The sequence below is a fragment of the Oratosquilla oratoria genome, chromosome 12 (genome assembly GCF_046742065.1).
Source record: "Oratosquilla oratoria isolate Oo_2021 chromosome 12, ASM4674206v1, whole genome shotgun sequence".
Taxonomy (NCBI): domain Eukaryota; kingdom Metazoa; phylum Arthropoda; class Malacostraca; order Stomatopoda; family Squillidae; genus Oratosquilla; species Oratosquilla oratoria.
Window position 1 is genome coordinate 25,098,865 of NC_134788.1, and position 25,000 is coordinate 25,123,864.

At 38.3% G+C, this 25,000-nt stretch overlaps 2 protein-coding genes across 3 annotated transcripts in view; one reads left to right on the plus strand and one right to left on the minus strand.

Moving 5' to 3' along the window:
- The window catches only part of LOC143032040 (uncharacterized), a 114,942-nt gene that overhangs the window by 5,769 nt on the left and 84,173 nt on the right, over nt 1–25,000 (plus strand). The window lies entirely within an intron of this gene.
- Nucleotides 16,733–22,548, minus strand: LOC143031121 (uncharacterized). 2 transcript variants are annotated; one of them, XM_076194595.1, is made up of 2 exons: nt 22,495–22,548; nt 16,733–19,778 (listed from the first exon to the last, which is right to left on the minus strand). In XM_076194595.1, exon 2 carries the CDS (start codon nt 19,510–19,512, stop codon nt 17,443–17,445), a length of 2,070 nt encoding a protein of 689 aa, XP_076050710.1. In that variant the 5' UTR covers nt 19,513–19,778; nt 22,495–22,548; the 3' UTR covers nt 16,733–17,442. The 2 variants fall into 2 exon arrangements, with proteins under 2 accessions (XP_076050710.1, XP_076050711.1); XM_076194596.1 differs by lacking the exon at nt 22,495–22,548 and adding an exon at nt 22,198–22,485.

A 25,000-nucleotide genomic window follows, 5' to 3' on the forward strand; every position in this document is an offset into this window, starting at 1 on the left:
GTGGGGGATGGGGGGTGAGGAAGTACCTATGAGAAAAATATTTGACGCAGCCCGAAGGGATTTCTCCCCGTCTTCTCCTTTCCTGCATGAGGGGACGGAGAGGGGGGGTCGCCGAATTCATGAAGCGGCCTTGCTGTGGATGTGCTGTGTCTTGCGACACTGCTTCTGTCCCAGGGCGGTGGGCAGGGTGCAGGGATGACCCGTCATCCAGGAGGTGCTCAGATGAGAGGGAGGGTGGGAGGGGTGTGGAGTGTATTTAGGGATGAAATGGGTGGGAGTGTTTTTATGCCTTTCCCTTTTTGGCTACCTCCCTTGGAAGGGGGAAAAAGCTTTGGTATATGTATGTATATACATATGTATACATATTTGTATATATATATACATGTTTATATATATACATATGCATATAAGGAGAGGACGGGGAGAAATCCCTTCGGGCTGCGTCAAAATTTACTCACGCATACTACCCCACCCCCCACCCCCCCGCCCATTCCTCCTCATACAATCACAACATCATCCATATACAACCATTCTCCACTCACCTCTGTCTTCCGTCCTCTCCCTTCCTTCCTCAACAGACATTCCCCTCTTCCCCAAAGCCCCCTTCACCCCATCCATCCACCTCATCCTAGGACGTCCCCTCATGTTCACTCCCTCCACATCTGCCTTCCATACCTCTTTTACTAGTCTTTCTTCACTCATTCTTTCCATGTGTCCAAACCATCCTAATATTCTTTCATCAACCCTATCTCCCAAATCCTTTTTCACCCCTGTTCTCCTTCTCACCTCCTCATTTCTCACTCTATCCAGCCTAGTAACCCCCTCTCTTCTTCTCTTATATTCCACGTTTCTGCCCCATACAGTGCTGTTGGCACAATCACTCCTTCATACAGTCTCCTCTTCGCATCCATTCCCAAATGTCTATTCCTCATTACACTCTTTAATCCACCAAGGCATTTACTCGCTTCTCTCAATCTACATTCTACCTCCACCTTCACTCCACCTTTTCCTGCTACACTTGCACCCAAGTATCTAAAACTATCCACTTCCTCCAGTCGCTCTCCCTTAATGTTCACTTCCAGTCTACTCCCACTTTCACCCCTTGTACATCTCATCACCTTACTTTTACCCACATTTATCTTTAGCTTTCTTCTATCACATACTCTCCCAAACTCTGCCACCAGCTTCCTCAATTCCTCCTCTGACCCTGCCACAAGCGCAGTGTCGTCCGCAAACAACAGCTGGCTCACCTCCCACTTTTCTCCATTTTCTTTAACCATCTCCAATCCCTGACCCACTACCCTAGCATTCACCTCTCGCACCACCCCATCCATGTATAAGTTTAACAGCCAGGGCGACATAACGCATCCTTGACGAAGTCCCACCTTTACTTCAAACCATATATATCTATATATATATATCTATATATATATATATATATATATATATATATATATACATATATATATATTATATATACATATATATATATATATATATATATATATATATATATATATATATATATATATATATAGACTGGACTAAGACATCTTAAGTTTTATCATGTAATCCTATTGTTAACAGGAACCTTATTGAAAGTAGCCTTATCGAACCAACTGAATCAGGCAATTTGAACATAAGTAATGGCATGTATAAATTAGATAATTGCATAACTGAGAACATTTGTAAACAATTCGGTATAGGGGATTTTGGTTAATCCCAAGAGAGGACAAATTACGTGTGGTTCCGTGTGGGGGTCTTGTGACCTCTCCTAATTTTCCCGTGTGGAGCCTTGTTACCTCTCCTAGGTTTACACTTCTCCGTTCATATTGTCTTTGTATTGTACTTTTGTCTGTATTCTCCCCTGAGGATGTGAATTACACGAAAGCGCTTGGGATATCTGTGTTTCTGTTTCTTAAGCGGTTACCAGCATATATACATGTATATGTATATATATACATATATATGTGTGTGTATGTATATATATATATATATATGTATATACATATATATATCAAGGACTACTATTACACAGGACGTGCGCACCCAGATTCCTGGCTCCGCTAGCGGAGGCCATTGCTTTCTTTGTAACCTAAAATTCTACATTGGACAAATATATCAAAACTAGAAACCTAACATTGTATTAAGACAAATATATCAACTATTGACTTATTCAATGCAGTATAAGTTAATATAAACTTTTATAGTGAAATAAGAAACTATTTGTTAATGCAGTTATGCTTTGGAATGCCAAATTTGGCCGGACTTAACATGTATTATTGTACGAGGTTAGTGGACACCAGGGTTGGCGATTTCTTTTATCTTTAGGGGAATAAAATCAGATTTATTTGATTTAAATAGTGTTTTTTTTATAGATTTTAAATATTTTGGGATTGCTATCTGATATGCGATCTGATTGCTAAAGGACATTTTTAGCATATCAATATAAGGAGCAGTGTTATATAGACTTGCTACAAGTATACAAGGAACGGTATAAGCCTACATGTAGTATATATCACTGTGCAGCCCACAAGTTTCAACTAGATTCTTGTTGAAACTTGTTCTAGGTAAGCAGCTCCTCACTGAGTCAGTTGCTGCTTTGGAATCAACCTGGCAGAGTGGTTCCTTCAGGCAGAAAAAACGATCCTGTCTGGAATTATTTTGAAAAACTACCAACAACTTCTGGCAAAGGGTACCGAGCTAAATGCAAGGACTGCAGCCAGGAACTACAGGGCATTATGTCAAGATTAAAATCTCACAGAGATAAATGCCAAGGTCAGCCACAACATATAGAAGAAATTGATGACCCAGGTAAATAATTTTACTTATATTGTGTGCATTTCTCCCTTTTCATATGCAACTATATAGATTTGGTGAGCAATGGAGAGCATGTGCAATAAAAATGTGAAGGCCTAAGAGATGATACTTCAACTTCATTACTTCTAAATTTGGGTAATGACTATATCACTATAATATACTGTATCCACTCAACTTTTGGGCCTAGATGATTGTTATTCATTTCATTCAACATTGTGTAATATATTTCATAGGTTCCATTGGAATTCAACCCATATGGGAGTCAGCCCAAAGACCTGAAAAAAGCTTTTGATAAGGTGCCACATAAGAAATTGCTAAAGAAATTAGAACCTGCAGGAGGAATACAGGGCAAACTGCTGAAATGGATGGAAGACTTCCTGCATGAAAGAAAAATGAGAGTGGTGATAAGAGACAAACATTCTAATTGAGATGAAGTGATAAGTGGAGTTCCACAAGGAACTGTTCTGGTGGACAATGCAAAATTGTTGGAAAAAAGTGAACTCTGAAGAAGATTGTGAGTCGCTACAGAATTATCTCAACAAAGTATGGGAATGGAGTAGGAAGTGGGAGATGGAATTCAATATCAAGAAGTGTTGCATAATGGAATTTGGAAGAAGCAAAAAAAATAATAGTGGGATCATATAGATTGGGAGAAGAAAAAAGAAAAAAAAAAGTAGAAAATCAGAAGGACCTGGGAGTCATTATTATAAATAATATGTCCCCTGAGAAACATATAAACAAGATTTTTGTAGAAACTTATAATTTAATAAGAAAAATTAAAGTGGCATCTACATACCTGGACGAAGAAATGATGAAGAAAATACTAGTCACTTTGATAAGACCAAAATTGAAGTATGCAGCGACGACGTGGTCACAAAAAAAAAAAAAAAAAAAAAAAAAAAAAAAAAATATATATATATATATATATTATATATATAAAAATGAAAATGGTCAAAACTGAAATTTTTGAACGAAAGTGCGTGACCCGAACAAAAGGTAACAGGGGGTCATGGACCGGGGTGAGTGTTTTAACAGTGATCTGGCGCGGGGACGGTCTGGAAGAAAACGATTTATACGGTTACTATACACAACAACATGAAGACTCCCTCGGGAGATTTTGAAGACTCTTTCGTAAATCCCGTGGAATTTCCATTTATTCAAAGCTTAACGTGTGACGTCATGTCGCGTTGCTTTCTGAGCTCCTAACAGAACTTCACGAAAATAAGGAGATAAATAAATAAATACACAAATAAATAAACAGTATTCAAACGTCTATAAATGTTTATTGTGACATGGCATAAACGATTCAAAAATCTTTTTTGCCTTAATAATTGACCTAACGAAAAAGAGAAGGAGAGAGAGAGAGAAAGAGCGAGAGAATTTGACGACACCGTCGGGAGACTTTGACGACTCCTTTTGGAGACTGAAGGCTCCTTTAGGAGATTTTGAAGACTCCTTCGTAATACTTAAAAGTTGAATAACCGTGGAATTTCCGCGGGTCCTATGTGACATAACATAAACGATTAAAAAAATGTATTGCCTTTATGATTGACCTAACGAGAAAGAGAGAAAGAGAGAGAGAGACACACGACGGGAGAATTTGACGTCGGGAGACTTTGACGACTACTTCTGGAGACTAGAGACTCCTTCGGGAGATTTTGAAGACTCCTTTGTAATATGTTACGAAATAGCAAAAATTATATGTACTCTAATGAAGAGCGAGCGAAGCGAGCTACGCCATAGGCTAAGCACACCTAAGCACACAACAACATGGGTGTATCTAATATAAAAAAAATTAATGGTTGCTTACGCCGTCCGGTGGTAATTCGGTCACACCTTCGCGTTTGGTGGTAAATCGGTTACACCGCCAACTACGGTGAAGAAGAAGAACTCGAAGAAGAAGAAGAACTCGAAGAAATCGAAGAAGAAGAAGAGGAAGAACTCGAAGAAGAAGAAGAAGAAGAAGAAGAAGAAGAAGAAGAAGAAGAAGAAGAAGAAGAAGAAGAAGAAGAAGAAGAAGAAGAAGAAGAACTCGAAGAACTCGAAGAAGAGGAAGAAGAAGAACTCGAAGAACTCGAAGAAGAAGAAGAAGTAGAACTCGAAGAAGAAATCGAAAAACTCGAAGAAGAAGAACTCGAAGAACTCGAAGAACTCGAAAAAGAAGAACTCGAAGAACTCGAAAAAGAAGAACTCAAAGAACTCGAAAAAGAAGAACTCGAAGAACTCGAAAGAGAAGAACTCGAAGAAGAACTCGAAGAAGAAGAACTCGAAGAAGAAGGAGAACTCGAAGAAGAAGAACTCGAAGAACTCGAAGAAGAACTCGAAGAACTCGAAGAAGAACTCGAAGAAGAACTCGAAGAAGAACTCGAAGAAGAATTCAAAGAACTCGAAGAAGAACTCGAAGAAGAATTCGAAGAACTCGAAGAAGAACTCGAAGAACTCGAAAAAGAACTCGAAGAAGAACTCGAAGAACTCGAAGAAGAACTCGAAGAAGAACGCGAAGAAGAACTTTATTTTCCAAAAAAGGGGCGTAGCCCAAGGCGCGCAGCGCCCGCGCCTAAGGCGCAGCGCCGCAGGCCAAGTGTGAAGCACCAGCGGAGAAGGTACGAAGAAATCGGCATTTCTGGAAGTGGGTTACTGATGTGAAGAAGATTAAACCTTCCAACCTCCGACTCCGAAAATATTTACGAAATATTGCCAAGAGAATCTTTCCCAAATGTTAACAAGAGAATCTTTACGAAATATTACCAAAAGAATCTTTACGAAATAACGCTAAGAGAATCTTTACGAAATATTGTCAAGAGAATCTATATACATAAAAACGGAATTACGGAATTCTGACAAAAGAATCTTTACGAAATATTAATGAGAAAATATTTGCGAAATATTGCCAAGAGAATCTTTACCAAATGTTAACAAGAGAATCTTTACGAAATATTACCAAGAGAATCTTTACGAAATATTGCTAAGAGAATCTTTACGAAATATTGCCAAGAGAATCTCCACTCCACTAACATAAAAAGATATTTCTCTAATACGTAAATAATATTACCATGGAAAAAGAAAGTGGTGCTAACAAGAAAAAGAGAATCTTTACGGAATTTTGACAAAAGAATCTTTACGAAATATTAATGAGAAAATATTTACGAAATATTGCCAAGAGAATCTTTATTAAATGTTAACAAGAGAATCTTTACAAAATATTACCAAGAGAATCTTTACGAAATATTGCTAAGAGAATCTTTACGAAATATTGCCAAGCGAAGAACTCGAAGAACTCGAAAGAGAAGAACTCGAAGAAGAACTCGAAGAAGAAGAACTCGAAGAAGAAGGAGAACTCGAAGAAGAACTCGAAGAACTCGAAGAAGAACTCGAAGAACTCGAAGAAGAACTCGAAGAAGAACTCGAAGAAGAACTCGAAGAAGAATTCAAAGAACTCGAAGAAGAACTCGAAGAAGAATTCGAAGAACTCGAAGAAGAACTCGAAGAACTCGAAAAAGAACTCGAAGAACTCGAAGAAGAACTCGAAGAACTCGAAGAAGAACTCGAAGAAGAACGCGAAGAAGAACTTTATTTTCCAAAAAAGGGGCGTAGCCCAAGGCGCGCAGCGCCCGCGCCTAAGGCGCAGCGCCGCAGGCCAAGTGTGAAGCACCAGCGGAGAAGGTACGAAGAAATCGGCATTTCTGGAAGTGGGTTACTGATGTGAAGAAGATTAAACCTTCCAACCTCCGACTCCGAAAATATTTACGAAATATTGCCAAGAGAATCTTTCCCAAATGTTAACAAGAGAATCTTTACGAAATATTACCAAAAGAATCTTTACGAAATAACGCTAAGAGAATCTTTACGAAATATTGTCAAGAGAATCTATATACATAAAAACGGAATTACGGAATTCTGACAAAAGAATCTTTACGAAATATTAATGAGAAAATATTTGCGAAATATTGCCAAGAGAATCTTTACCAAATGTTAACAAGAGAATCTTTACGAAATATTACCAAGAGAATCTTTACGAAATATTGCTAAGAGAATCTTTACGAAATATTGCCAAGAGAATCTCCACTCCACTAACATAAAAAGATATTTCTCTAATACGTAAATAATATTACCATGGAAAAAGAAAGTGGTGCTAACAAGAAAAAGAGAATCTTTACGGAATTTTGACAAAAGAATCTTTACGAAATATTAATGAGAAAATATTTACGAAATATTGCCAAGAGAATCTTTATTAAATGTTAACAAGAGAATCTTTACAAAATATTACCAAGAGAATCTTTACGAAATATTGCTAAGAGAATCTTTACGAAATATTGCCAAGCGAAGAACTCGAAGAACTCGAAAGAGAAGAACTCGAAGAAGAACTCGAAGAAGAAGAACTCGAAGAAGAAGGAGAACTCGAAGAAGAACTCGAAGAACTCGAAGAAGAACTCGAAGAACTCGAAGAAGAACTCGAAGAAGAACTCGAAGAAGAACTCGAAGAAGAATTCAAAGAACTCGAAGAAGAACTCGAAGAAGAATTCGAAGAACTCGAAGAAGAACTCGAAGAACTCGAAAAAGAACTCGAAGAACTCGAAGAAGAACTCGAAGAACTCGAAGAAGAACTCGAAGAAGAACGCGAAGAAGAACTTTATTTTCCAAAAAAGGGGCGTAGCCCAAGGCGCGCAGCGCCCGCGCCTAAGGCGCAGCGCCGCAGGCCAAGTGTGAAGCACCAGCGGAGAAGGTACGAAGAAATCGGCATTTCTGGAAGTGGGTTACTGATGTGAAGAAGATTAAACCTTCCAACCTCCGACTCCGAAAATATTTACGAAATATTGCCAAGAGAATCTTTCCCAAATGTTAACAAGAGAATCTTTACGAAATATTACCAAAAGAATCTTTACGAAATAACGCTAAGAGAATCTTTACGAAATATTGTCAAGAGAATCTATATACATAAAAACGGAATTACGGAATTCTGACAAAAGAATCTTTACGAAATATTAATGAGAAAATATTTGCGAAATATTGCCAAGAGAATCTTTACCAAATGTTAACAAGAGAATCTTTACGAAATATTACCAAGAGAATCTTTACGAAATATTGCTAAGAGAATCTTTACGAAATATTGCCAAGAGAATCTCCACTCCACTAACATAAAAAGATATTTCTCTAATACGTAAATAATATTACCATGGAAAAAGAAAGTGGTGCTAACAAGAAAAAGAGAATCTTTACGGAATTTTGACAAAAGAATCTTTACGAAATATTAATGAGAAAATATTTACGAAATATTGCCAAGAGAATCTTTATTAAATGTTAACAAGAGAATCTTTACAAAATATTACCAAGAGAATCTTTACGAAATATTGCTAAGAGAATCTTTACGAAATATTGCCAAGCGAAGTGAAGCGAGCTACGCCGTAGGCCAAGCACACCTGGCGAAGCCAGGTTCGGGTGCTTGTATATACATATATATATATATATACATATATATATATATAACAAAACTTGAAAGAATACAAAGAGCAATTACGAAACTGGCACTAACACTTTCAGAATTATCATATGAAGAGAGACTAGCAAAACTGGAACTACAGACATTAGAACAAAGATGAGAGGAGATTTGATAATTATTTATAGAATCATGAAAGGCATAGAAACTATTGATAGAGAGGATATAATAAAATGGGATAACAGAGATACAAGAGGACACATTAAGAAAATCAAGAAGGACAGTTACAAAGGATTACAAAGGCGGAGCATGCCGACAGGAGACCTTTTGGTCCATATCTAGGTCGTATGCGAAAAAAATCACAATAATGATAAAACGATAAATAAAAACTATAATAATGTAAAAAAAAAACACATAAATGAATGCATAGGTATAGTTAAATAATAAACAAACAGGTAAATAGTAAATAATGATAAATTGACATATAACTAATAATAAATGAAAATCAGACAGACCAATGATAACAAAACAAAAACAAATAATATAAGATAAATTATAATCATTACAGCATCTTGCTTAGGTGTTTATCTAAATGATTCTTAAAGCTTCGAACTGAACTACATTGCACTACCTGTGCAGGAAGTTTATTCCATTCATTAACTACACGGTTGGCAAAGTTGTTTCTACCTACTTCCAAATTGAATCTATTTCCGGACAGTTTGAGACCATTGTTTCTTGTCTGATTCTCATTCAATGTGAACATTTTGTCACTTTTGATGTTGTCAATTCCCTTTAAAATCTTAAAGACCTGTATCAAGTCACCTCTGAGTCTACGCTTTTTTAGGGAAAACAGATTCATATGTTTTAGTCAATTTTCGTATGATTTATTTTTGATATTTGGAATCAGTTTTGTGGCTCACCGTTGTACTTTTTCTGGTCTGTCAATGTCTTTAATGAGATTCGGTGACCATGCGGAAACAGCATATTCCAAATGTGGATGAACTAACGATTTATATAGCTTGTTAATGAGTGATGGACTTTTGAAATCAAAAGATGGCGCAATCAGTCCTAGAATCTTATTTGCTTTCTCAGAGGCTGAAATACACTGCTTGGATGATTTGAGGTCGTTACTGATAATTACGCCGAGATCTTTTTCACTATCCACTTTTGTTAACGAATTTCTAAATAACTTGTAATCGTACTTACTGTTATTTTTACCTATGTGCATTACCTTGCATTTACTTGTGTTAAATTTCATTAGCCACTTTTCAGACCATTGCTGTAATTGATCTAAATCTTCTTGAATATCTAATTGGTTTGAGTGATCATTTGCCACTCCGCACAGTTTTGTATCATCAGCAAATTTGGAAACAGTAGATTTTAGTCCATGGTCTATATCATTTATATATACTATGAATAGAAGTGGCCCAAGAACGGAACCCTGAGGAACTCCACTTGTAACATTTTTCCATCTAGAAGTTTTTCCATTTAAAACAACTCTCTGTTTTCGACCATTCAACCAATTACTAGTCCAACCTAATAGGCTATCACTTATTCCGTGTAAAGATATATAATTTAGTAAGTTGTCTTTCGTGTGGGACGGTATCAAAAGCTTTTCCAAAGTCTTGATATATTAAATCTATATTGTTTCTTTTGTCATAATTCGAGATAACTGTGTTGTAGAATTCGAGTAAGTTAGTCACGCAAGAACGTTTCCGTCTGAAACCATGCTGGCTATCATTTATCAAACGGTTACTTTCTAAATGATGTTCGATAGCATCTCTGATGACAGTTTCCATTATTTTTCCTATGATTGAAGTCAAACTTATAGGCCTATAGTTATTTGGCTTCTTTTTGTCACCTTTTTTGAATATGGGAGTAATGCTAGCTAGCTTCCATTCTCTTGGGACATCTCCGGATATGATGGATTTCTTGAAAATAATTTCTAATGGAACAACAATCTCATTTTTCATTTCCTTTAAGATTCTTGGATGCCAACCGTCAGGCCCTGGTGTTTTATTAACTTTGAGTTTATCTATACACCATTTAATTTTTTCTTTTGTTATATTTACCACAGTAAGTTATAGAAGAGACCTGAAAAAGAACAGCTTTCCCCACAGGGTGATAGATGTTTGGAACATGTTAGACGAGAAAGTGGTGTGTGCAAAAACAATACACGAATTTAAAAGCAGCCTAGACAAAACGAGATATGAAGACGGGACACCACGAGCATAACTCCCCTTCCCGTATAATACAATTAGTTAAATACACACACACACACACACATATATATATATATATATATATATATATATATATATATATATACATACATACATATACCAAGGCTTTTTCCCCCTTACAAGGGGGGTAGCCAACAAGACAAAGGCATAAAACCATTCCCACCCATTCCATCCCTAAATACTCTCCACCCTCCCTCTTATCTTAGCACCTCCCGAATGACGGGTCATCCCTGCACCTTGTCCACTGCCCTGGGTCAGAGACAGTGTCGTAAGACACAGCACATCCACAGCAAGGTCGCTTCATTAAATCGGCGACCCCCCCTCTCCGTCCCCCCATTGCATAAAATGAGAGGACGGGGAGAGATCCCTTCGGGCTACGTCAAATTTTGCTCACACATACTACCTCACCCCCCATCCCACCTCATGCAATCACATCATCCATATACAACCATTCTCCATTCACCCCTGTCTTCTGTCCTCTCCCGTCCTTCCTCAACAGACATTTCCCTCTTCCCCAAAGCCCCCTTCACCCCATCCATCCATCTCATCCTAGGACGTCCCCTCATGTTCACTCCCTCCACATCTGCCTTCCACACCTCTTTTACTAGTCTTTCTTCACTCATTCTTTCCATGTGTCCAAACCATCCTAATACTCTTTCATCAACCCTATCTCCCAGCTCCTTTTCCACCCCTGTTCTTCTCCTCATTTCTCACTCTATCTAGCCTAGTAACCCCCATCATACTTCTCAGACACCTCATCTCAAACACATTCAAACTCCTTCTCTCTTATGTTCCATGTTTCTGCCCCATACAGTGCTGTTGGCACAATCACTCCTTCATACAGTCTCCTCTTAGCATCCATTCCCAAATGTCTATTCCTCATTACACTCTTTAATCCACCAAGGCATTTACTCGCTTCTCTCAATCTACATTCTACCTCCACTTTCACTCCACCTTTCCCTGCCACATTTGCACCCAAGTATCTAAAACTATCCACTTCCTCCAGTCGCTCTCCCTTAATGCTCACTTCCAGTCTACTGCCACTTTCACCCCTTGTACATCTCATCACCTTACTTTTACCCACATTTATCTTTAGCTTTCTTCTATCACATACTCTCCCAAACTCTGTTACCAACTTCCTCAATCCCTCCTCCGATCCTGCCACAAGCACAGTGTCGTCCGCAAACAACAGCTGGTTCACCTCCCACTTTTCTCCATTTTCTTTAACCATCTCCAATCCCTTGCCCACTACCATTGTATTTACCTCTCGCACCACCCCATCCATGTATAAGTTGAACAGCCAGGGTGACATAACGCATCCTTGACGAAGTCCCACCTTTACCTCCAACCACTCACTCTCTCCATTTCCAATCCTGACACAAGCTCTACTACTCCCATAAAAACTCTTGACAGCTCCCAGAAGCTTTCCTCCTATCCCGTATATCTGCATAACCTCCCACAGTGCCTTCATGTCTACCCTATCATAAGCCTTTTCCAGATCCATAAAAGCCCAAAAAACATCCTTCCCCTTTCCTATAGCTTTCTCACATATCTGTCTTACCACAAAGATCTGATCTACACAACCTCTACCTGTCCTAAATCCACACTGTTCCTCACCAATTACTCCTGTTCCTCTCCTAATCCTCTCAATCAAGATCCTCCCATAAGCCTTCCCAACTACACTCAACAAGCTAATCCCTCTGAAACTACTACATTCACACTTGTCACCTTTTCCCTTGTAAAGAGGAACTATACAGGCACTCCTCCAGTCCTCCGGTACTCTACCCTCTCTCCAACAAACATTAAATAACCTCACCAACCAGTCCACCATCACTGTACCTCCTTTTTTCATACATTCTGCATGGCATCCATCCAGACCAGGTGCCTTACCTGCTTTCATCATCTTAACAACTGCCTTCACCTCATCCTTCCTTATTTCTCCTCCATTCTCCTCATTCATCACTCTCATTTTCTTCGAACTTCCCACTGCAGCAATCTTTCCTTCCCTATCCTCCTTCACATTTAGCAACTCCCTAAAATATTCTGCCCATCTTCCCCTTACTGCCTTCTCTTCCATTATCATCTCTCCATATGCACCTTTTACCTTTTCTTCTCTACTTGATTCGCCTCCTCTTCCTCTCTTAATTTCTTTCCAAAACATTTTTTTATTACTTTCAAATTTTTCTGTCAAACTCTTACCCCATTTCATATTTGCTCTCCTCTTTGCAACCTTTACCTTTTGCTTTACTTCTCTTTTCTTTGTACCTCTCATATGACTCCCTCGTCCTATTTTGTAACCAATCTGTAAAAACTTGCTTCTTCTCTTCTACAACCTTCTTCATTTCCTCATGCCACCATTCACTACCCTCCCTTCTATTTCCCCCTGTCCTTCCTGTTCCACACACCATCTTTGCACACTTTATGACTCCCTCCTTGAACCATCCCCATTCCTCCTCCACACCCAGCTCTACTCTACCCTTTACTCCCTCCCACTCCTCCTTGAGCTTCTTTCCGTACTCCTTTTCATTCAAAGAGTTCACTCAAAGAACCTCCCTACCTTTTGTCCCTTTCCTCTTCCTCCATCTATCCTCCACTTTCAACTTACCTTCCACCAAAAAATGATCTGATATTCCCCCACCCTCTCCCCTTAGCACATGTACATCCTTAACTCCTATCATAATCCTATTTACCACTACATAATCCATTAGCGCTCTATCTACCACCCTCTCCCATGTGTACTTATGCTTGACTTTCTTCTGAAACACTGTATTTGCTATCAACTCTCTTTCTAGACACATTTCCACCATCAACTCTCCACTACGATTCTTTCCTGGAACTCCACATTTCCCAACCACTCCATCGATTGGACCATATCCCACCCTAGCATTAAGGTCTCCCAGTACTATCACATTGACATTTCTTCCCAAATCCTCTATGCACTCATTTAGATCTATCCAAAAGGCCTCCCTTTCTTCTACACTCTTCTCACTGCTAGGCCCATATGCACTTACAAAGACCCATATCTCCTTCCCCAGTTTCACCTTCATCCACATTATCCTTGAGGAAACCTCCTTCCACTCCACTACCCGTTTACCTATCTCTTCACTTACTAGAATAGCCACCCCTTCCCTCCCTTGCCCTCTCTTCACTCCTGATAACCTCCCACTTACACTCACCCTTCCCTTTCAACTTAGTTTCACTCAAGGCCAACACATCCATCTTTCTTCTCACAAACATACTACCTATCTCTTCCCTTTTACTCTCATCTGTACCACGTCCACACACATTAAAAGACCCAAACCTTAGGGTGCTGGTCCAAGGATTTCCAGCCCCTCTTATGCCTTCTTTTTTTCTTTTAGGAATTTTCCCTGTATATATATTATATATATATAAAACAAATCACTAAAATGCATGAATGTAAGAATTCACAGAAAACCACTTAGGGAATGAGACACCATGATCCGAACATTTTTGTCTATTCAGACATTTTTAAGGAATACAGAGAGATAAAAGGTGGGAACATATATACAAAAAAGTAGACAAGACAGGGATATGTGAGGTCACATAAGATAATTTTTCTGAGTGTATCAAGGTGGGGACACACCGTGAGCTGCTACATAATCAACAATTTTCTTAACAATAAAATGATCTAGTTATATAAACCTAAACTTACATTCATAATATTATGAAAGGAATGTTTAACCAAACTAGATTCAATAATGTTTCTATCTAGCATAGAACTACATGAGACATATTCTTTAGAATTACTCCAATCAATGGGATGGTTGTGATCTCTAATGTGTACAAAAATCCCACTGGACAATTGACCCGACCTCACACTATACCTGTGTTGATTGATTCTGGTACCTCTTTTCCAGTTTGACCAATGTAGTATTTATTGCATTTGTGACAAGGAATGCTATAAACACAGCCTACGCCATCACCTGGGGAATTTTTAATAGAAGTTGTATTCTTAAATACCACATTGATGTCAAACTAAGAATTTTAGGAAGACTTTTCAAGTTCTCGTGGAAAAGAAGGACTAAAAGATTTTTGTTACAAAAGTTATTCCTTTCCCGAGTGATGTCAAAGTAGGACCTCTCAGCCATTTTATGAGCCTTATCAATTAAATGTTTTGGGTATCTCAAGTCCGATGCAATGTCACAAATTTTCCTCAGCTCATCCTCCAAGAAATCGGGGCTACAAATTCTGTAAGCCCTAAGAAACATAGAAGACCGAAATTTTAGTTTTTTCAAGATGAGCTGAGTAAAAGTGGACATAAGACAGGACATTTGTACTTTTTCTGAATACATCATACTTGATACATCTTCCACTTCTATGTATCAGAATATCCAAAAAAGGTAAACCTGTTATCATGATCTCAGTAGTGAATTTGATTGAAGGAACTAAATTATTTAACTTAACAAGAAAGGAGTCTACACTGAAGTCAACAGCCAAATGCACAAAATGTCATCAACATATCTTTGCCATATGACGTTATATGTATACCTGGTAATATTTTGATACATAGAAGTGGAAGATGTTTCAAGTAGTGCATGTTGCAGTCCATACTCTTCAACCTCATAGACTGTTCCTGCTTGGCCCTCCTTGCACTCTTGATCTTTGACCTTCATGAGAGCAATGTGCAAGGGGTTGCTTGGTTTATGTGCCACATTGACCCTATGTCTCTGAAGCAGTCTTGCCATAACCTCAGAGGCTCCCTTCACATAAGGGATCATCACCCTTGTTGTCTGTGGTATCGCGCTTCAGTCACTTTCCCTTTGTGGCGCCATCCACCTCTTCACCACTTGATTTGGGTGACCATTGGCTTGAAATACCTTTCTCAGCCTGTTCTCTTCTTTTAGTGAGCCAATGAACACACTCTCTCTGTCCTGATCCACAACACTCTGATGGTAAACAAAGTCTCTGAACCTAAAAAAGGTAGAATCCAGGCATCAACTTACCAACTCCATCAGTTCCTCTGGTGATAGTTTCTCATTTTCCAGGAAGCCCCACATCCTCTTCAGCACAGGCATGATGGATCACTACACCAGGTCTTGTGGTGACAACGTAAACACATATTTTACATCAAACGAAACCATCACTTCATCCTCCTTCACACTGATGCCTTGAATTTCCTCCAGGAACTCATTGGAGTTCTTCAACATCTGCAGCAAGTTCACCACCACTGGCCTGAGCTATTTGATCATCAATGCTAAGTTGTATAGGGGGACCCACTGAAGGCAATGATGGGCTTCAAAAGTACTCTTTCTTTGTGCACCTTAGGTAACCCGTAAAACTTGGGAATGATGGAATCCCCTGGCCTCATCTTGTTCCACCCCTTTTCCATAACTGTTTTTCTTTTAGCTTTCTCAATTCCCCTTCAACCTTTTTCTACAGCTTCAGTGACAGATCTAAAGACAAAAATCTCACAGGTATTTCTGTCCTGGAGCAGAGTGGTGGACTTTGTCTCAAAGTCTTCTTTGTGCATGATAACAGTGGACCGCCAAGTGTACCACATGCATTGCTTTTTTATATATAAAGGAGAATTAACTGCCTCTCCATTGTAACCCCTGAGGATGATCCCCAGAGGGAGTTCAAAATGTCAGGATTAAATTACCTGTTTCTGAATCCAGTGCTTTTTACTTTTTTCATCATGGTTCCTAAGTCCAGCTTTTTCCATACATACATGTACATGTATAAAATAGTACATACATACATACATATACCAAGGCTTCCTTCCCCCTCACCAGGGGGGTAGCCAAAAAGGACAAGGCACAAAAACACTCCCACCCATTTCATCCCCGAAAACACTCCACACCCCTCCACCCTCCCTCCCATCTTAGCACCTCCCAGATGACGGGTCATCCCTGCACCCTGTCCACTGCCCTGGGTGCATAATAATAATTATGATAATAACAAATATAAATAAAAATAATAACCACAGTAAAGTCTTTCCCAAAAAAGCTCACCATTGAAGAAGCTTCAATGCACATTGCCCAAAGACTCGAAGATGTGTTATATGCTGAAAAATCAATTGACAACTACATTTCACACAGTGTGGACAAATGCACTAGAAGTTGTGGTGTCTTTATATTTCAGAAACTATTTGACCATGAAATTCTTTCTCAGGAGGTACTTAACATGAACAAATACAATCAAAACTACTACGAGAAAGTAAAAATTCTTCTTGGCTTAGATGATAAAAACAAACCACTCATCCAACATCATGAATTTATTCTTCAACAACAATGAGAAAGCCATCATATGCCATCTGATATCACAACTGAGAAGACTCCATTAAACTGTGGGTGTTGTATTTCCAGTGATTCAATAAACACTGTTGAATATATTCACATAGTTATATCTACAGTCACAAATCATATGTAACAATGGTGTATACTCCAGACAACCTTCCACAATGCTAAAGTAAACAGAACTGTATCTGTCATGATATGCAGGTATCTATAGCCACCAGTCACATCACTCTCTAACATTCTTGATGGCTTTCCATAATTACATGAACATTCGTGCACTTAATGGAACACTCAAGACTTTAATTAAGAACAAGCAAAAATGCAATCACACAATAGGCCAATCAAAGGTCACTCAACTGCACAACCGAGTGTCAACCAAAATTTACAACTGACAGTATTTGTGTGTCATGAATCAGTCAAACAGGTCTATAACAGGGGATCAATACTTAATAGCTGAACATACCATCACACAGAGAAGTTAAATCCCTCAAGTCACACTGGAGGGGCCTCTCACCAGCATAGGTCATAATGCAATACTTGAGATCAACCTTTCATGAGGAAGTGTGAATGACTATGTGACATTTGAAACAAGTCCTTCATGAAAAGGCTGAAAAGGCTTCTTTCCCCTATGGCTCACCACAACACATCTTAGATTACTTTTTCTCAGGAAAAAGGTGTATCACACAGGTCACACTTTAAGTGCTTCTCGATCGTGGGTCGCCATGTGTCGATTAAGACGATTCTTTCTTGAGAAAGCTGCATCGCAGAGGTCACATTTGAAAGGCTTCTCTCCAGAGTGGGTCATCACATGTTCTTGGAGATTAGCTTTTGTCAAGAAAGCTCCATCACACTGTTCACACTTGAAAAGCTTCTCTCCAGTGTGAGTCATCGCATGACATTTGAGAGCATTCTTTCTTGAGAAGGCTGCATTGCACACATCACATTTGAAAGGCTTCTTTCCAGTGTGGGTCATCACATGTTCTTTAAGTCTACCCTTTCTTGAGAAAGCTGCATCACAAAGGTCACACTTCAAGGGCTTCTCTCCAGTGTGGGCCATCACGTGCCATTTCAGAGGTTGCTTCTGTGAGAAAGCAGCATCACACAGGTCACACTTGAAAGGCTTTTCTCCAGTGTGGGTTTTCATGTGTTCTTTGAGATTACACTTTCTTGAAAAAGCTGCATCGCAAAGGGTACACTCGAAAGGCTTCTCTCCAGTGTGGGTCATCATGTGATAATTGAGACCATTCTTTTGTGTGAAAGCTGCATCACACAGGTTACACTTGAAAGGCTTCTCTCCAGTGTGGGTCGTCACGTGCTTTTTGAGAGATTGCTTTCGTGAGTAAGCTTTATGGCACAGGTCACACTTGAAAGGCTTCTCTCCACTGTGGGTCGTCATGTGATAATTGAGAGCATACTTTTGTGTGAAAGCTGCATCACATTGGTCACACTCGAAAGGCTTCTCTCCAGTGTGGGTCATCATGTGATATTTAAAAACATGAAATCTTGAGAACGCTGCATCACACATGCCACATTTGAAAGGCTTCTCTCCAGTGTGGGTCATCACATGATATTTGAGAGCACTCTTTCCTGAGAAAGCTGCATCACACAGGCCACACTTGAAAGGCTTCTCTCCAGTGTGGGTCATCACATGATTTTTGAGAGTATTCTTTTGTGAAAAAGCTGCATCACACAGGTCACACTTGAAAGGCTTCTCTCCAGTGTGGGTCATCACATGATATTTGAGAGCACTCTTTTCTGAGTAAGATGCTTGGCACAGGTCACACTTGAAAGGCTTCTCTCCAGTGTGGGTCATCAAATGATATTTGAGACCACACTTTCTTGAGAAAGCTGCATTGCACTGGTCACACTTGAAGGGCTTCTCTCCAGTGTGGGTCATCATGTGTTGTTTGAGACCAGTCTTTCTTGAGAAAGCTGCATTGCACAGGTCACACTTGAAAGGCTTCTCTCCTATGTGGGTCTTCTCTCCTATGTGGGTCATCACATGATATTTAAGATCACACTTTCTTGAGAAAGCTGCATGGCACAGTTCACACTTGAAAGGCTTCTCTCCAGTGTGGGTCATCACGTGATATTTAAGACCACACTTCCTTGAGAAAGCGGCATCACACAGGTCACACTTGAAGGGTTTCTCTCCAGTGTGGGCCATTTTGTGATATCTGAGAGCACTCCTTCCTGAGAAAGCTGCATCACACAAGTCACAATTGAAAGGCTTTTCTCCAGTGTGGCTCAAAATGTGTCGTTTGAGAGAAGTCTTATGTGAGAAATATGAATCACACAAGTCACATTGGAAAGGCTTCTCTCCAGTGTGGGTCACTAAATGTCGGTTGAGATGATTCTTATGTAAAAATGATTTATCACACATTTCACAATGAAAAGGCTTCTCTCCAGTGTGCATCATCATGTGATATTTGTGAGCAGTCTTTCCTGCAAAAGCTGCATGGCACAGGTCACACTTGAAAGGCTTCTCTCCAGTGTGAGTCCTCATGTGATATTTGAGAGCATTCTTTCTTGAGAAAGCTGCAATGCACAGGTCACACTTGAAAGGCTTCTCTCCAGTGTGGGTCATCATGTGATATTTCAGAGTATTCTTTCCTGAAAAACCTGCATTGCACAGGTCACACTTGAACGGCTCTTCTCCAGTGTGGGTCATCTCGTGATATTTGAGAGCACACTTTTCTGAGAAAGCTGCATCACACAGGACACACTTGAAAGGCTTCTCTCCAGTGTGGGTCATCATGTGTGTATGAGACAATTCTAATTTTAAAGCCTTCTCTCCAGTGTGAGTCCTCACCTGTCATTCGAGAGCACTCTTTCCTGAGAAAGCTGCATCACACAGGTCACTTTTGAAAGGCATCTCTCAAGTACGGGTCATCGCATGATACTTCAGGTGACTTGCAAGATTTGAGTGCTGCAGATGCCACACAGGATTCTCTTTATTATGTGAGGAATATACACAAATTTCTGATACCTCTTCCAAGGAAATATTTATATTTATCCTTCAACCTGAAAGAAAATATACAATAAGTTTGACATCTAACTTTTTGAGAGTAACACAAGTGTATACAATGGGGCATTAACCAAAATACTGTAGAAGAAGAGAACAAACAACTCGTATTAAGGAAGCAGCTTAATGAAAGATGAAAGAAATGGAAGGTTGAACAAATACTAAAAACTATGACGTTGTGCACAAAATGAGAACAAATAAATAAAAGAGACTGTGACAGTAAAACTGAATCAGGAAATAAAAGGGAAAATGAGTGGCTAAATAAATACTGCAAAGATATAGACTCGGACACAAGAAAAAGAGATCGGTGTATGATGTAGGACACAATAGCATAGTCAGTAATAGGAAATCTTTATCAAATTTTTGTTGAGGGCCACACATACACACCACTCAAGGATGTTGTAAATCATTGTTTGATAGAGTCATGGGAATCTGATATTTATTTCTACAGCTGATGACTTGTTTTCCATTTTTTGGAGATTCCTTACCTAACCTAACCTCACAGTTGCCAGGAAAACATTTCACAGAAATACCACTGAAAGCCTACAAATAAATAAAATGTAGATTTTTGACATCCTTGTGGGAGAAGTAAATTACTTCTAGTCAGTGTATCCTAACATGTCACTACCTACACTTAGGATAGGTTAGATTCAGCCCCCCCCCCCCCACCCCTTCCACGGTCTCACTAATCGCCGACCAAAGCCAACCAAACCCAAACAATGACGGTTTTTGCTCAAATGCACAATTTTATATAAAAAATTAGCATATGGTTGCATTATTTGACTTATTTTCTTTAGAATGTGTGATTTCCATGTAATTTGATTAAAGAGAAGTTACGTTTTTATCCTCTGCAAAATTACTGGCCATACCTACGAATACCGTCCGACTCATGCCGACCAAACCTGAACAAGGACGATTTTTGCTGAAATGCATGATTGTATATAAAAGATTTGCATTTGGTTGCATTATTTGAACTATTTTCTTTAAAATGTGTGATTTTCATGTAATATGATCAAAGAGAAATTATGTTTTTATCCTCTGCAAAATTACCGTAACTTCTCTTTGATCAAATTACATGAAAATAACACATTTTAAAGAAAATAGTTCAAATAATTCAACTATATACAGTCTATTACACTAATAACCCAATAGTAAGAAACTTAATAGAGTGAAGATTGATCCATACCACCAGTAACCATAGATGGCGGGCTGGACAGTATTCGTAGATGTGGTCGGTAATTTTGCAGAGGATAAAAGCGTAACTTTTCTTTGGTCAAATTACATGAAAATCACACATTTTAAAGAAAATAGTTCAAATAATGCAACCATATGCTATTTTGTTACAGTATTCGTAGCTGTGGTTGGTAATTTTGCAGAGGCTAAAACATAACTTCTCTTTGATCAAATTACATGAAAATCACACATTCTAAAGAAAATAGGTCAAATAATGCGACTATATGCTAATTTCTTATACAAGATAGTGCATTTGAGAAAAAAACGTCATTGTTTGGGTTTGGTCGGCTTATAGTCGGTTTGGTCAGCTATTAGTGAGACCCCACTTCCATCAAATACTAAAACAAGACACTGTCAGGGTAGCTTGTTGAGTTATAGTTATTCAGAGTAAACAGCCATTTCAAATGAGTTAATAAATATTTTGCTTAGATATTTGTGCCCCATAAGTCAACATATAATTTAATTCTTCAGGTCACTGGTAAAGTAAAAATTAACTTGAAAATAATAAGGCACAGGAGTGGATCAATAAACATTACAAAGGAAAAGAAGCCACATGGAAAAAAATCGGAGCATCACGGAACATACAATGTCAAAAATCAATGTGCGATTCCTTTATTGGCTTCCCTTTGACAGGAAACACTTCCAACCCCCCCCTACATACACAGGATTGAGAAGTGAACAAGGCAATGTTGGCAGAAACAGCACCAGAAGAATATAATCAAATTCATAAGATGTTTATCTATCAGAATATAATCTAGTCAGTTGAAACATGCCTATCCTTACCTACAGCTAGGTTAGATGACACTCACCCATCCCTTCAATTCCATCAACTAAAACAAGGAGCATGGTGAGAGTCGCTAGGTCAGTTTTGGTTAATCAGTCAATTAAATTGAATTGTAATTAATTTTTTTGTGAAAACTTAATTGTGCCCATGCCCCATGGTAATCTTACTCATAAATCACAAGGACAACATAGCCCTACTTTTTGGTTACTTTTAGTTTATGAAGAATGATACTATTTCTGGAACCTTTTGATATAAATTGATTATTAATATTTTTTGAGGCAACAGTTCCTTTTGGAAGATATTTTACTGTATGTATTTGATGTATTCCAGTTCCAAATAATTGATAATTCCTGTAACCCGCAAACTTTGCATTAAAAAGAATTTGCCGAGAATATAGTTACCTAAGGAATGTATCACCTAATTTGTGGCTTTGAATATATGGTCATTGCATACCTATTATGCACGAATGTAAACAATAAATAAGCGCTTTGACAAGACTACATTCTGCCCACCAATAACTAAATAGGCAGTGGTCATGTGGTACTAACATCAAGCTAGGCAACATCGCGTAATGAACAGATAATGAAATAACCTCTGCCATACAATAAAAATCATGTACACGATTGACGAGTGTCCATAATCAGTGCACAGTGAACTGAGACATTTGGAAGTTAATTTCTTAAATTTGATTTTTGTACTGAGGAAGACGATGTGGCGGTCCACCAGGAAGAATGTAAACAAAGTTTGACTATATTGCCGACATTATTTACTTTTAACTTAATTTGAATATGTTTATTGGGGAGTCTGAATATAAAAAGTTGTATAAAATATACAAATTATACTTCAGTGTTGATTTGTCAAAGTTGGAGTTGGATGAAGTACAACTTTTTGTCATCAGCATTGAGCCATTCACCGTGGACTTTGGTGATATCGAACAGTTCTTCTAATGGCTCAAATTTTCCTTTCTTTGCACATTTGTCATACAAATGAATCACTTGTTCAAGCTTGGACCGTATTGCTTGCTCGGAAATGTTTGGAAAATTCAGTTTATCTCTCCAAAGTAGTGTCACCTCGTTTGATAATTCTGCTACTCTCTCCTTTCTGCCTTTAATTGATTTCCCAAGAAACTGGTACCGACCAACAATCTGCTCCTTGAGTGGCATTCGGCTTCTGCTGGCCAGTGAAGTTTCTTCGACAGGCACATGACCTCTATGTGAATGGGACTGGAACTGCACCAAATTTCTCCTCCATATTTCCTTGTTCTTTTGAACAACTTCGAAGCTTTTTTTGAATGACATACTGCTCACTGTCGTAAAGACTCTACTCTGAAAATCAAAACAAAAATAAGAAACAATGAACATATAGAAGTTTCTAATTTGTGTTTTCATGCTGATGCTATGTGAATCACGTTTCTAAAATTGAATATAAAAATTGAAAAGTGTGAATTGGATAATTTTCACTGTTAATGTTATAATTTGTTTGAGGGCCAATTCCAACCTTTCTGTGTTTTTGTCTTATTCTCTGATAAATTAACACTCTTTAATATCGTAATAAAGCATGAAATACCCGACGAACACAAACAAAATATGAAATAATTCAGGATCAGCTGTGTCAGCTGATTATATAGACCTTGAAGAATACTCGTTCTTGACGGTAGTTTTATTAACCACAAGAACGAGTATTCTTCATGAACAAAAACATCTCATCAATAAGGTAATATCGAAAAAACCGTCAGCACGCTATGTTCTAAGCGTCGGTGTTGTTAGATCTGTCACATGGATGCACCTGTACTCGAGTACAACCTTACAGGCCTGCACCAATATTTTTACTGTTATAACTCGTTTTCAGGGATAAGTTTACCCTTCCTTTGTGTTCTATATTTTTCTCTGATATATTAGCACTGTCTAATATCATAAAAAAAAACACTAAACATGTATAGTAATACATAAAAGATGTGATATTTTGACAGAGCAGGGATGATACTTTCAGTAGATTTAAGATTTTATTGTTTACATTAGTAGCATAAAAGAAAAAGGGATTATTTAAATATGAAAGAGAACGTATCTAATGTACAGGACTACAGGTAAACTGAATTAAATCATATAGAAAATATATTATATGTGACAATTTGTGACTTAGGCCAAATTCTATTCATAGGAGTATAAAAATGGGGGTTCATGGGTGAACTTTTTTAAAGATAGCTCAAAAGTGAGTTTATTTCAGCTACTTATGCATAAAAGCTCATCTAAATATGATACAGGAAATTGTTTTTGAGAAAAAATAAAAAAGTTGTATCTTTAATGTACATATATACATATATATACATATATATACACATATATATACATATATATATGTATATATATATATATATATATATATATATATATATATATATGCGAATAAATCACAAAAACACGTGATTCACAAAATGTGTAATAAAACCACTTCAAAAATAAAATGAAAGGTGACCGAACGTTTTTGTCTATTCAAGACATTTTCAAGGTACAGAGTAAGGGTAGTGATGTTATATATATATGCACAAGAAACACTAGGGGGGGGGATTAGGACAGGTCCATTGTGACCTCATTATCTCGGCACGGCCGAGCGTATGACCCGGCTACTGTCAACAATTCTATTTGTTACAAAGTTATCTAATTTATACATCCCCATACTCCTATTCATGTTGTTCTCAAATGAAGCTTTTATATAACATGATTTGATGACATTCCTCTCCTTATGTTCTTACTTAAGACAGTTTTCTTTGTGTTATCCCAATCAATGCAATGATTAAAATCCCTTAAATGCAAAAACAACCCTCTTGAAACTTGCCCTGTTCTGATGTTATATTTATGTTGGTTTATTCTCAGAAAATGGAGAAAAGTGGGAGGTGAGCCAGCTGTTGTTTGCGGACGACACTGCGCTTGTGGCAGGGTCAGAGGAGGGATTGAGGAAGCTGGTGGCAGAGTTTGGGAGAGTATGTGATTGAAGAAAGCTAAAGATAAATGTGGGTAAAAGTAAGGTGATGAGATGTACAAGGGGTGAAAGTGGCAGTAGACTGGAAGTGAACATTAAGGGAGAGCGACTGGAGGAAGTGGATAGTTTTAGATACTTGGGTGCAAGTGTAGCAGGAAAAGGTGGAGTGAAGGTGGAGGTAGAATGTAGATTGAGAGAAGCGAGTAAATGCCTTGGTGGATTAAAGAG